We start from the raw sequence: 14128 nt of genomic DNA on the forward strand, positions 1-14128 counted from the left end.
GCAAAATAGCCAACCACATCACCTACCTGAAAGCTCAGTGTCAACAACCCCATTTACAAATGCCTACAGCCATATTCTGGGTGCCATATGCCCTCCCAGAACCTTGCCACTCCCTATTGAGAGTCAGTATTTATTTCTTTCCCATTGAGAATGGTTGGAGCTTTGTGATGGCCTCAATGAATGAAAGGTATTGCATGATTTTTGAAGCCAGGTCATCAAAGAAAATATGGCTTCTGCTTGGCCCTTTCTCTTTCTGGATGCCTGCCTTTAGAATCTTGCCACCATGCTGTGAGGAAGCCCAAATTTTAGCCCATAGGGAGAGGCCCACTGAAGAGGAATTGAGGCTTCAGCCAAAAGCTAGCATCAGCTATAAGACCTGTGAGTGATGGACTCCAGCTCCTAGATTTGGAACCTTTCAGCTGGAGCCTCTGATGTCAGAAGTGCCCTTCTTGCTCTGCCCTGTTCGAACTCCTGAAACACAAAATCCATGAACATAATAAAAGGTTGTGTTAGACTGCTATGCCTTGAGATAATTTCTTATAAGTCATTAATAACTGAAGTAAGCATTAATTGAACCTTTAAACAGTTAAACTTACAATAATTATTTTGAAGATCATCTTGCCTTAAAAACTTCCAGATCTTTGAGGGAATAATTTGCCATCTTAGAATTTAGATGAATTGTGTTTGTATCTGTATGAGGGAGATCAGATTATAATAGAAGGTAAATGGGTACAGTATTTTGTATGAGCTATAACTGTCTTAAAAGCTTTCCTGGAATTTTAAACTATTTTCTACTTTTGATTAAAAAATAGAGGATGAGATATGAACTCATTACAAGAATAATAAGTTTCAGGATTTGGTAAAATGAAGAGAAAGTTTCGAATGGGCTAAACAGGAATTCAAGGACTTCTTATAATACATTCCAGAGCTCAGCAACTCTTTTTTTATATTGCCTGCTGTTTGGGATTATATTCATCATTGCTGCCTTCAGTTACAGGTGGGAACATTATTTTGGAAACCTTTCTTTGTATTGTCTTTGTAACCTAGATCTATTGCCCATGACATTTTAGCTATTTAATAACTCTACTGTTCCAGCAAAACCTCCCCAAGGAGCAGTTCAAGCTCCCAATGTCCACCAACCTAAGCTCTCCATAGGAGCAATGAAAAAACACAGGTGTGAGAAATCTGAGGATTCCTTCTCCGAGGGCTCTCTCTTCAGTCAGGGGTGTATCTTCCTTAAAATAGAGCTTAAGCTCTATGGGGTAGTTAATCTTAGATATTCAGAAATGGAAGATTAACCCCCAAATTTTAAATGATTATCTAAATGTGTTAATTCAAGGTGATTGTTAATTTGTTACCTTCGATTCTCATGAATGAATGACAGTTCACTCTGCTAACTTCATATAGATTATTTTCATCAAATGAGAACAAAAGTGTTTTTGTGAGGAAAATACATATATTTCCTCCAAATGAACAACAGAAAGATAGCACCATGTTTATGTACCTTATAAAAGGTGTGAAGGAGATTCTGAAATTTCATGACTCACTCATCTGGTGTGACATTTTTCATTTCAAAGAATATTGGTTTCTGCTTGAGCTTATTGTAAAAAGACAGGATTCCAATATTTATAGAAACAAACAAAAAATTTATTGGCCTTTTTCCTCTCAAAGAGATTTAGGGCTACCAAGTCTAGCAAACCCCATTGATTCAAGAGATCCCTACCATATGTCATCTTTTTGCTAGGCTTTTTTACTGGTTCTGGAGAGGTAAATTAGACATGAAATTTGCCTTCAAAAAGCATATAATCTCATGGGGAGGTAAACCATGTATAAAAATAATTAAAATGTAAGGTAATAGAAAGTGAGATGGACTGTATGGAAGGTAGAGACACACTAAGAGAGAGGTAAGAAGGAGAGAAACTTTGCAGCTGCTGGTAGAAAATTCAAGATGGTGGGATAAAGGGGATGTGGAGTCAGAGGAAGTTGGTTTCATGGTGGAGATGAACCACGGGAAACACACAGAGGATTTTTCAAGTGAACAACAAAGGTTTGGTTTGGCTGGAACATCCAAACTCGGTGTACATCAGTATTGATGGGGTCCTGCTAAAGGGGAGATTCCTAGGCCCTACCAGACTTACAGATCCAGCTCAATGGAGGGTTCTATAGGGGTGGACCTGAGCACTCATACATTTAACAGACTGCTCTTGGGACCTAACTACAACTGGGTTCAGGGGTTTCCAGGATGAAGGACAAGATTTATAATGGGGAGTGATGAGAGATGACACTGGGAAGGTTGGTTGGTGTCAAATCGTAAAGGGCCTTGACTTCCAGAATGTATATGAGGTTTATTCATTAGTCAGTGGGGGTACTGGGAGTGACTCTTGAGGAATGAACCGACAGATCAGAGAAGTGCGTCCAGAATGGTGATCAGCTGTTGTAAATAGGATGGATTAGCAGGTCAAAGACCAGAGGTAGGGAAAACAATTAGGTGCCACCTGTAATTTCCCATGAAAAAGTAATTGAAGCATAAAGTTTAAGAGTGGCAACAGCAGGGCTGGAGAGAAAAGCATGGGAGGGCTTCTAATCTCATTCACCTGACAATGGTTTACTTTCATTCCTGGCACATCTCTGACTTTGATCTTGCCTCTCCTTGAAGACACTCTTAGTAAACCCTTAAATACTTATAACCCAGGCTCTTGTTATTTATGGCTAAAGTACATTGTGCTTAAATATATAGAATGGCACTTGCTATCATTATTTTAAGACAAAAGCATGTTCATTTCACTGAGTCCTCTGAACTTAAAGATACTTAAGGATGTCTTAATCTAGATGTGATTGACTCTGCCAAAATGAGATGGGTCAAGAAATGGTGGAAGCCATTGAATTTTTTTATCTGGCCAGCACCTTGTATATGAGTGAACACACAGTAATAACTTTAAAAATCTTGGCTATTTATTTGAGCTCCAATTCCAGTTTCTGAGGATTTTGATTCTGTCCTGATTTTCTTGGGAAGTCAGGATATGCTTTTAAAAATATTATTTCTTCTCTAATAATCTTTTTCTCTTTCTCTGCTCTCTCTCCTCACACAGCCTGTTCTCATAGGCTTAATGGGCCCTGATTACTCACAGGGATGCATAGAGTAGTCCCTTTAGAGGAATAATAGAGGCTGATGACTTCTTGGAATTACCTGGCCTTTGAACACATTGCACATGTTTGGGAAATGGCTCAAAATTTGGCATATTACTGTCTTCCACATGAATAATTGCAGCATATAAAAACAGGCATTCCCAGCAACTCTGTATAAGGAAACATAGCTAAATGAAAAGAAGAGAGGGCAAATGCTGTGTCCTTTTGTGTGGAAATATCGGAAGAAGAAAAAAACTTTCTGTCTCAAGTTAACAAGGATACCCAGGAATTGAACTCAGCTCTGCACCAAGCGGACCTAATAGACATCTACAGAACTCTCCACCCTAAAGCAACAGAATATACATTTTTTTCAGCACCACACCACACCTATTCCAAAATTGACTACATAGTTGGAAGTAAAGCTCTCCTCAGCAAATGTAAAAGAACAGAAATTATAACAAACTGTCTCTCAGACCACAGTGAAATCAAACTAGAACTCAGGATTAAGAAACTCACTCAAAACCGCTCAACTACATGGAAACTGAACAACCTGCTCCTGAATGACTACTGGGTACATACTGAAATGAAGGCAGAAATAAAGATGTTCTTTGAAACCACCGAGAACAAAGACAACATACCAGAATCTCTGGGACACATTCAAAGCAGTGTGTGAGGGAAATTTATAGTACTAAATGCCCACAAGAGAAAGCAGGGAAGATAAAAAATTGACACCCTAACATCACAATTAAAAGAAGTAGAAAAGCAAGAGCAAACACATTCAAAAGCTAGCAGAAGGCTAGAAATAACTAAAATCAGAGCAGAACTGAAGGAAATAGAGACACAAAAAACCCTTCAAACAATTAATGAATCCAGGAGCTGGTTTTTTGAAAGTATCAACAAAATTGATAGACCGCTAGCAAGACTAATAAAGAAGAAAAGAGAGAAGAATCAAATAGATGCAATAAAAAATGGTAAAGGGGATATCACCACCGATCCCGCAGAAATACAATCTACCATCAGAGAATACTACAAACACCTCTATGCAAATAAACTAGAAAATCTAGAAGAAATGGACAAATTCCTCGACAAATACACCCTCCCAAGACTAAACCAGGAAGAAGTTGAATCTCTGAATAGACCAATAACAGGCTCTGAAATTGTGGCAATAATCAATAGCTTACCAATGAAAAAGAGTCCAGGACCTGATGGATTCACAGCCGAATTCTACCAGAGGTACAAGGAGGAGCTGGTACCATTCCTTCTGAAACTATTCCAATCAACAGAAAAAGAGGGAATCCTCCCTAACACATTTTATGAGGCCAGCATCGTCCTGATACCAAAGCCTGGCAGAGACACAACCAAAAAAGAGAATTTCAGACCAATATCCTTGATGAACATTGATACAAAAATCCTCAATAAAATACTGGCAAACCGAATCCAGCAGCACATCAAAAAGCTTATCCACCATGATCACGTGGGCTTCATCCCTGGGATGCAAGGCTGGTTCAACATATGCAAATCAATAAATGTAATCCAGCATATAAACAAAACCAAAAACAAAAACCACATGATTATCTCAATAGATGCGGAAAAGGCCTTTGACAAAATTCAACAACCTTTCATGCTAAAAACTCTCAATAAATTAAGTATTGATGGGACGTATCTCAAAATAATAAGAGATACTTATGACAAACCCACAGCCAATATCATACTGAATGGGCAAAAACTGGAAGCATTCCCTTTGAAAACTGGCACAAGACAGGGATGCCCTCTCTCACCACTCCTATTCAACATAGTGTTGGAAGTTCTGGCCAGGGCAATGAGGCAGGAGAAGGAAATAAAGGGTATTCAATTAGGAAAAGAGGAAGTCAAATTGTCCCTGTTTGCAGATGACATGATTGTATATCTAGAAAACCCCATTGTCTCAGCCCAAAATCTCCTTAAGCTGATTAGCAACTTCAGCAAAGTCTCAGGATACAAAATCAATGTACAAAAATCACAAGCATTCTTGTACACCAATAACAGACAGAGAGCCAAATCATGAGTGAACTCCCATTCACAATTGCTTCAGAAAGAATAAAATACCTAGGAATTCAACTTACAAGGGATGTGAAGGACCTCTTCAAGGAGAACTACAAACCACTGCTCAATGGAATAAAAGAGGATACAAACAAATGGAAGAAGATTCCATGCTCATGGGCTGGAAGAATCAATATCGTGAAAATGGCCATACTGCCTAAGGTAATTTATAGATTCAATGCCATCCCCATCAAGCTACCAATGACTTTTTTCACAGAATTGGAAAAAATTGCTTTAAAGTTCATATGGAACCAAAAAAGAGCCCGCATCGCCAAGTCAATCCTAAGCCAAAAGAACAAAGCTGGAGGCATTACGCTACCTGACTTCAAACTATACTACAAGGCTACAGTAATGAAAACAGCATGGCACTGGTACCACAACAGAGACATAGATCAATGGAACAGAACAGAGCCCTCAGAAATAATGCCACGTATCTACAACTATCTGATCTTTGACAAACCTGACAAAAACAAACAATGGGGAAAGGATTCCCTATTTAATAAATGGTGCTGGGAAAACTGGCTAGCCATATGTAGAAAGCTGAAACTGGATCCCTTCCTTACACCTTATACAAAAATTAATTCAAGATGGATTAAAGACTTACATGTTAGACCTAAAACCATAAAAACCCTAGAAGAAAACCTAGGCAGTACCATTCAGGACATAGGCATGGGTAAGGACTTCATGTCTAAAACATCAAAAGCAATGGCAACAAAAGCCAAAATTGACAAATGGGATCTAATTAAACTAAAGAGCTTCTGCACAGCAAAAGAAACTACCATCAGAGTGAACAGGCAACCTACAAAATGGGAGAAAATTTTCGCAACCTACTCATCTGACAAAGGGCTAATATCCAGAATCTACAATGAACTCAAACAAATTTACAAGAAAAAAGCAAACAACCCCATCAAAAAGTGGGCGAAGGACATGAACAGACACTTCTCAAAAGAAGACATTTATGCAGCCAAAAAACACATGAAAAAATGCTCATCATCACTGGCCATCAGAGAAATGCAAATCAAAACCACAATGAGATACCATCTCACACCAGTTAGAATGGCCATCATTAAAAAGTCAGGAAACAACAGGTGCTGGAGAGGATGTGGAGAAATAGGAACACTTTTACACTGTTGGTGGAACTGTAAACTAGTTAAACCATTGTGGAAGTCAGTGTGGCGATTCCTCAGGGATCTAGAACTAGAAATACCATTTGACCCAGCCATCCCGCTACTGGGTATGTACCCAAAGGACTATAAATCATGCTGCTATAAAGACACATGCACACATATGTTTATTGCGGCACTATTCACAATAGCAAAGACTTGGATCCAGGCCAAATGTCCAACAATGATAGACTGGATTAAGAAAATGTGGCACATACACACCATGGAATACTATGCAGACATAAAAAATGATGAGTTCATGTCCTTTGTAGGGACATGGATGAAACTGGAAACCATCATTCTCAGTAAACTATCACAAGGACAAAAAGCCAAACACCGCATGTTCTCACTCATAGGTGGGAATTGAACAATGAGAACACATGGACACAGGAAGGGGAACATCACACTCTGGGGACTGTTGTGGGGTGGGGGGAGGGGGGAGGGACAGCATTAGGAGATATACCTAATGCTAAATGATGAGTTAATGGGTGCAGCACACCAACATGGCACATGGATACGTATGTAACAAATCTGCACATTGTGTACATGTACCCTAAAACTTAAAGTATAATAATAATAATTAAAAAAAGAAAAAAAAAAAACTTTCTGTCTCAAAACCATAGCAGCTTATAAATTCAGATTAATCTTAACAAAAAAGTATAAAAAGCAAGTGAATCTTAAGGAAAAACTTAAAATTAGTTGCTGTAATCTCCATGGGACCTGTTATAGGCTAAACTGTGTCTCTTCAAAATTCATATGTTGAAGACCTAAACCTCGATACCTCAGAATCTGACTGTATTTGGAGACAGATCTTTAAAGAGGTGATTCAGTTAAATGAAGCCATTAGGATGGATTCTAATCTGATGTGATTGGCATCCTTATAAAAAGAAGGAACGTGGACACAAATAGAGACATCACAGATGCAAACAGAAAAGACCACGTGAAGACAAAATGAGAAGATGCTGTCCCCAAGCCAAGTAGAGAGACTTCAGAAGAAACCACCCCTGCTGACACCTTGATTGTGGACTTCCAGCCTCCAGAACAGAGCAATGAGAAAGCAAACTTCTGTTGTTTAAGCAACTCAATCTGTAGTACTGTATTTTGTTATGGAAACCTGGGGCCAACAAATATGGACCCCCAGTGCCAAAGGGAAATCAGAGGGCTTGGGAGGAGCCTGGCACCAATGAGAGACCCACCCTGTATGGCACACGCCTGAGCCAGGGGTATTGTGGCGTCAATTGATCTTCTAACTCCATCACCAAGGGGTCCCTTACCTCACCAGAAGAAACCATGAGAAGCAGCTGTTTTAAAGGTTTATCTCCATTTTATCAGATGTGTTTATGGCGACACAATGGAGACTGAAAAAAAAAAAAAACAGAAGGAGAACATATTTTCAGAATCTCTTCGTTTCAGCAACTGGTTCAAAGTTGAGATCAAATGAAGATTGTTAAGAAGAAGGACTGACCCCTCCAATGGCTTGCTTTCTGGGATCCTGACTCTCTCAAACATGTGCCTCCGCTGCCTGCACTTGACCTGAGATGCAGTTCCTTTACTGTGCATTTTGCTGTAATCACTCTGCCCCACTCAGTCACTGCCTGTTTCCACCTCCACCATATTTTGGATTTCAGACTGACTTTTTTATTCTCAAGGCCACCTTCCCCAAAGAGACTCACTTTCCTTTCTCCCTGCATGACACCCCAAAGCTGTGAGCCAACCCTAGCTGCTCCCACACCAGAATCAACTAATTGAACCCCAGGCTCGGCCAGAGCTCCAGGTTGGCCTGAGAGAGTGAAAAGAAACAAGAATGAGCCCAGTCCAGACACCAGCCCTTTGGCTGGGCTCACCACAACCCCAGTGCAAAGAGGAGCAAAATGCCCACTAATTAACCTGCACCAATAATACCATATTCTATCAAATCTAGGCAGCTATCAGTCGAAAGACACAATATGATTTTATATACCAGTGAAAAGAACAAATACTGTCAAGTAAACACTATCATACTATCAACTCTAATATGCTTAATATTACAGAGTAGTTCAAAGGTGTTTTTTTAAACTGTGTATTTTAGAATCAATGATGACATGAGATGCATAAGTATGAAAAGGACGTGACTTAAAAACAATGTCCTAGCACTTTGGGAGGCCAAGGCGGGTGGATCACGAGGTCAGGAGATCGAGACCATCCTGGCCAACATGGTGAAACCCCGTCTCTACTAAAAATACAAAAACAAGAAGTTAGCCGGGCGTGGTGGCAGGCAACTGTAGTCCCAGCTACTCGGGAGGCTGAGGCAGGAGAATGGCATGAACCCGGGAGGTGGAGCTTGCGGGGAGCCAACATCATGCCAGCCTGGGTGACAGAGCAAGACTCCACCTCAAAAAAAAAAAAAAAGAAAGAAAAATGAACAAATCCTTGTCTTTTTGCAGACATATGATTTTATGCTGTGATTTTAAAGTTTGCAATATTTTTTCTGTACTGAACAGGAAATAAATACATTTTCCTACACCATCCTCAAAATCCATACAACTGAAACCCCATATAGTTTCCCAGGACAAGGTAATGAAGGCATGAATTCAGGGTAGATACTGTCCCAGAGGTTTCCATGACTATCTAAGCTTGTGACTATTGTACAAGAGAGTGTTTCCAGAGGCTCTTGGTTTTCTTCTGAATGTATTTCTATTGTTTCAGGTTGCCTGGTAGCCCTTGCTATCTAAATTCTCATTATTAGAATTATTGCTATCTAAAATAAGACACTAAATAGATGTAAATAGCTTTTCTTAAGATGGCCTGACATCTCTCAATATCTGAACTCTCATTCCTGTCTATCTGAAATCCACGAACCATCTGATGTGGATAATGTTTCACAACCTGAGACTGAAGATTTCCAGACCTAAATGGACCTTTCCAATGAAAGAATTGCCAGGTTTCTGTGTGGGACCATGCTTGTTTAAGCCCTGTCAGTCACTTTCTTACGCAGAAGCCTAGCAATTCTTTCACTGGAAACTCCATCATCTAACTATGCAAAGTTGAGCAAGTTACTTTATTTTTCCCACCTTTGTTTCTCTGTCTGTCCTATGCAAGTTACAACTGCCTCATAGAGTTGCTGTGAGAAATAGATGTGATTGATTTTATGTAGATGAGCAGGAGTACTCAGTGCCTGAGGCCTCACTCCTGCTGCCTGCCAGCTTGTCTGCCCCTCTACCCCTCTGGACACTCCCTTCCTTGACTTCTGGCTACTGGTTGGTTTTGGCCAATGAGAGGCATAGTAAGGGGTTGGGAGCAGGAAGGAAAAAGGAGTTTGGATACTTATTATTCCTGAAATCTTCCTGCTTTCTACTTCATTTTGTCCTAGAGAATGCCCATTCTTTGTTGTTGTTGTTGTTGTTGTTGTTTTTGAGACGTGATCTCAGTTCACTGCAACCTCCACCTCCCGGGTTCAAGCCATTCTGCTGCCTCAGCTTTCCCAGTAGCTGGGATTACAGGCATGTGCCACCAAGCCCGGCTATTTTTTTGTATTTTTAGTAGAGACTGGGTTTCTCCATGTTGGTCAGTCTTGTCTTGAACTCCCGACCTCAGATGACCTGCCCGCCTTGGCCTCCCAAAATGCAGCGATTACAGGCATGAGCCACCGCCCCTGGCCGAGAGCTCCCATTCTTTACTGGTTCCCTTAACTCTCTTCACACTCTTGAACACAGTCCCTGTTAACATCTCTTGTATTATTCCTTTAAGGGCACCATCTGTTTTCTCCTAGGGCCATGACTGTACCCTCTCCCAGGCATGCAGGTGGTGACGTTTGCCCCCGATGGAGTTTGCTTCCTTAAGAGATTGTATCTTGGTGCAGCAGCAGAATGACTTATCCAGAAAAATCCACTATTTGAAACCTGGCTCTGTGCAGGCTTAAACATTTTGTTTATGTGGTGAAAATAAGGAGAACGTCATTCTTGAAAAGGGATTTCTTTTTTAACTTTTGCCCAAACATCCCCTTTCATTCCCTTCTCCTCTTAAAAAAGGGAAAAAAAAGAAGATGCTCTGGCTTGTATTTATGAGGGAGTAAGGCATGCAGTTCTCCTTTCAAAGCTGTTCACATGGAAAGGAAACTGACCTTGACATTTACACAGTCCAGGAGGATTCCAAATAAAATTTGGACAGATTGGGAAGTTACCATCTTGGAGTGTAGGGAAAGCAAGCCTGGTGGGAAGATGTGGTGACATATATGAGGCAATCCATAGATGTTAGGAATGTGCTGCTCCGTATGTGCCTCACTTCTTCAAGATCCAATGGAATTGCCACAAATATGCATATGTTCTTTATGATGTCACATGAGAAGACCATCCAATTAAAGCCCTCCACACTAAAGGCAGGGAGTATAAGTGCTGCATATATTTATGATTGCTTAATGTCAACAAAAGGGTCTTTTAAGCACAGCACATTCCTTACCCTGCACTCGCAGATCATGCTAAACACATCCAAATGCACAAACTATAAAAGAGGGAAGAGGCAGTACCGGCACCAAGCTCTTTGGTTTCTGCATCTGGCCAGCGTCCACTGGGAGAAATGTAAGTCAGAGTTTACCACATGGATTACAAATGTGCTGAATTGCAAGAATGATTATTAAATGAAAATATCCATAGCACCTGCAGCTTGTCCCGGAAAATTCCCCCAGGGTATTGTAGGTGCTTTTCTAAAAAAAATTTTTAAGGAAAAAAAGGAAGACAGAGTGAGATGCAAATGGCAACTCCAGCTGTTTATAGTAGCAACTCCATTAATGTTCCTGAAGGGTTTGCAGAGTCAATTCAGTCAATCTGAGCTGCTTCCATTCTCAGCATGAGTGTGAGGAGTGGGGGCTAGGGGAATATCATTAGCCTCTTTCCTTTGAGGTTTGGATGATCAAGACAATGAAAATAATAGTAGTGTAAATGGAAATTTCTTTAAAAAACAAAGCACGTCAGTGCAGGGGGAAGCATGAGGCTAGCTCCCTTTCTCTGACCCAGCAGTAGTATTTATTCTGTTATAAGGTCAGGGAAACTGAGAGGCTATGTGGATTTTGTTTATTTAATACATGATTGTGTGTATATATATAGAACACTCTGAACATATGTAATATCTGGCTGTGTTTCAATTAGTTTCTGCATGTGTGTGTGTGTGCATGCTTGCACGAGCATGCTCACACATCCACGTATGTTTGTGTGCGTGTGAAAAGAAAAATAATAAACTTAGGGGAAGTTCAGTGAGGTGGTAAATTTCTGGAATTTGAAATCAAAATACCTAGAGTCAAGTTATCACCCTATCAGGGTAAGTAGTTGGGCAAGTGATTTAACCTTTCTGCACCTGAGTTCCCTAATGCAGCAGTCCCCAGCCTTTTTGGCTCCAGGGACTTGTTTCATGGAAGAACATTTTTCCATGGACTGGGGGCAGTTGCAGGGGGTGGGGGATGGTTTGTGGGGGATGAAGCTGTTCCACCCCAGATTATCAGGCATTAGATTCCCATAAGGAGCATGCATGCAATCTGGACCCCTCACATGTGCAGTTCACAATAGGCTTCCGGCTCCTATGAGAATCTAATGCCTCTGCTGATCTGACAGGAGGCAGAGCTCAGGCGGTCATGCTCGCTTGCCCACTGCTCACCTCTTGCTGTGCGGCCCAGTTGCTAACAGGCCATGGACCTGTACCCGTCTGTGGCTTTGCGAAAAAACATGATTAAATGATACTCTTAAAGCAAAGTAAGACTATTAACACAGGGACCACTGCAATGGGGTCTTGGGTTCAATTCCAAATGCAGCATGGGCAAGTGGAAGTTTATAGCCAAGGAGCAGGGCGGAGGTCAGAGGATAGAACATTACCAAGAGGAAACATCAGGGGTAAGGGGGACTGTGGCTAAATTGACTTAAGAGAATTCTTGCTGAAGGCAGGCCAGGGTGATCAGACATCCCCTGGGGATGGTGGATGGAGGATGAGGAAACTGAACACATATCCAGGCTGTTTCAGCTGCATGCCATTGTTAGGATCATTCACTCATACCTCTTCGTTTAGGATAGAGAACAATCAGGCAAAGAAGGGGGAGGACTCACCCAAGGTCAGAAAATTAGCTAAGGGCATCAGAACCCACAGTGCATGGTTGTTAGTACCACATCAAGCTCCCTTGCAAATTATCCTCATACATTCTAAGCCCACAGGCTCGGGGCTCATCTAAAAGAGATGGACCAGAGAGGTGGAGATGGAGAAAAAAGTCTCCTACCACACACTGGAACCACTTTTACAGAAGTGCCTGTTGTCTCCCCTGCACCCCTGCACTCCCAACCCCAACAATGCCAGGCAGCAAGCTGTTGCAGAAAGGAAGCAGGCTGCTGCCCCTGCAGTGTTCAGGCCTCCTCCTGGCAGGGCTCCCTCTACCTGAATCCATCTCAGGGAAATGGTCATTGCTGACTATGCTGCACAGAGCCTGCAAAGTTATGTTAATAATCTCTCTGGGCCTTAAACTGAATAACCAAGATTTCACACATGTACCATTCACTTCCCACTTAATATGCACACTCAATTTACACAGGAAGTATGCCTAAGGCTCTTTCAATGACTGTATGTGACTACACATAGGGTTTTTCTTTTATAACAGATTGGCAAATGCCTGAGGTGGTATGAGTGTGGTGTTGCTGGAAAACCTTAGTTGAAATTCCTGGACTATATGAAATCCTTTTTAAATCTCCTTATTCTGAAAACATATTTTTTTAAAAAAATTTAGACCACTCATGGGATTTAAAGTAAAAAGTACAAATATACTGTATTTCGTGACTGTAATCAAACTGGAGACATTATGCAAACATAGAGCTCTTATATTTTCATTCTTCTACTTTAGGTTGCAATTGTCTATCTCTGCATTATGTGCAAACCAAAATGAGAACTGTGGGAATAAAACACATGGTTGTGTTCACGTTCTGAATGTTCAAGTATTAGCAGAATTGAGAGATCCATAAAGTCACAAGAAATCATGAAAAATTATTTTGTGTTGCTGCCCCTCTTTCTGCACCCCTCCCTATGATATATGCCTCTTTACTTATTGCAGGTCCCTGGGAGATTCCTTCAGCTTTTAAATGGGGCAGGAGACTACTTCTACCTTTGATGACTCAGTGTAGCATCCAATAATAGTCATAGAAAAATATATAAGTATTTTCCTTATGTCTAACCTAATTTCTAAATATAGACTTATACTTCTGGCTATGATGTAGTAGTTTGTGGCAGACTTAAAACTCTTGCCAGAAACAACCAAAAGAGAAGGTTGATTTTTAAAAGTGTCTAAAGGCATGATGGCACTACTAACGCAAGGACTTAAAGGGCCACATACTGGAAGAAAGAAAGCTCAGTGAGGTGAATATCCCGCTTTTCTAGTCAGGACATTTGGCAATTTTTAGTATGGGATAAGTGTCAACCTCAAAAAAAAAACATCAGAGAAAACTATCTCTTAGGGCTGGGTGTGGTGGCTCAGGCCTGTAATCCCAGCACTTTGGGAGGCCAAGGTGGGTGGATCACTTGAGGTTAGGGGACTAGCCTGGCCAACATGGTGAAACCCTGTCTCTGCTAAAAATACAAAAAATTAGCGGGGTGTGGTGGCATGCGCCTGTAATCCCAACTACTCAGTAGGCTGAGGCAGGAGAATGCCTTGAACCCAGGAGGCAGAGGTTACAGTGAGCCAAGATCACACCACCGACAGAGAAAGACTCAGTTTCAAAAACAAACAAACAAAAAAACAAAACAAAAACTTACCTCTTAAT

General features: G+C 40.9%; 1 protein-coding gene and 2 long non-coding RNA genes across 13 annotated transcripts in view; 2 read left to right on the forward strand and 1 right to left on the reverse strand.

The window, feature by feature from the left end:
- Positions 1 to 10616, reverse strand: part of LOC134733471 (uncharacterized) — a 97317-nt gene extending 86701 nt beyond the window's left edge. For 4 of the 11 annotated variants that reach the window (XR_010116951.1, XR_010116950.1, XR_010116949.1 and 1 more), the window contains exons 1-2: positions 10468 to 10616; positions 377 to 471 (exon numbers count right to left, since the gene is read on the reverse strand). Coding sequence is in view for 1 of the 11 variants with exons in the window: in XM_063622812.1 (XP_063478882.1) it covers positions 10468 to 10475 (8 nt within the window). In the remaining 10 variants the exon portion in view is untranslated. Of the gene's footprint in view, positions 1 to 26; positions 118 to 376; positions 472 to 596; positions 691 to 7642; positions 7727 to 10467 lie in introns of those variants that run through there. The other 7 variants (XR_010116952.1, XR_010116954.1, XR_010116947.1 and 4 more) reach the window with 6 other exon arrangements.
- An 87-nt stretch (positions 10617 to 10703) lies between these two features.
- LOC129468467 (uncharacterized) overlaps positions 10704 to 14128 on the forward strand; it is a 69528-nt gene continuing 66103 nt past the window's right edge. Inside the window, exon 1 of the long non-coding RNA XR_008652671.2 lies at positions 10704 to 10921. This is a non-coding gene — a long non-coding RNA (uncharacterized lncRNA). The remainder of the gene's footprint in view (positions 10922 to 14128) is intronic.
- LOC134733634 (uncharacterized) lies at positions 12339 to 13358 on the forward strand. The gene is made up of 2 exons (XR_010117292.1): positions 12339 to 12438; positions 13216 to 13358. It is a non-coding gene; the product is annotated as an uncharacterized lncRNA (long non-coding RNA).

Source organism: Symphalangus syndactylus, chromosome 18 (assembly GCF_028878055.3).
Source record: "Symphalangus syndactylus isolate Jambi chromosome 18, NHGRI_mSymSyn1-v2.1_pri, whole genome shotgun sequence".
NCBI classification, from domain to species: Eukaryota; Metazoa; Chordata; class Mammalia; order Primates; family Hylobatidae; genus Symphalangus; species Symphalangus syndactylus.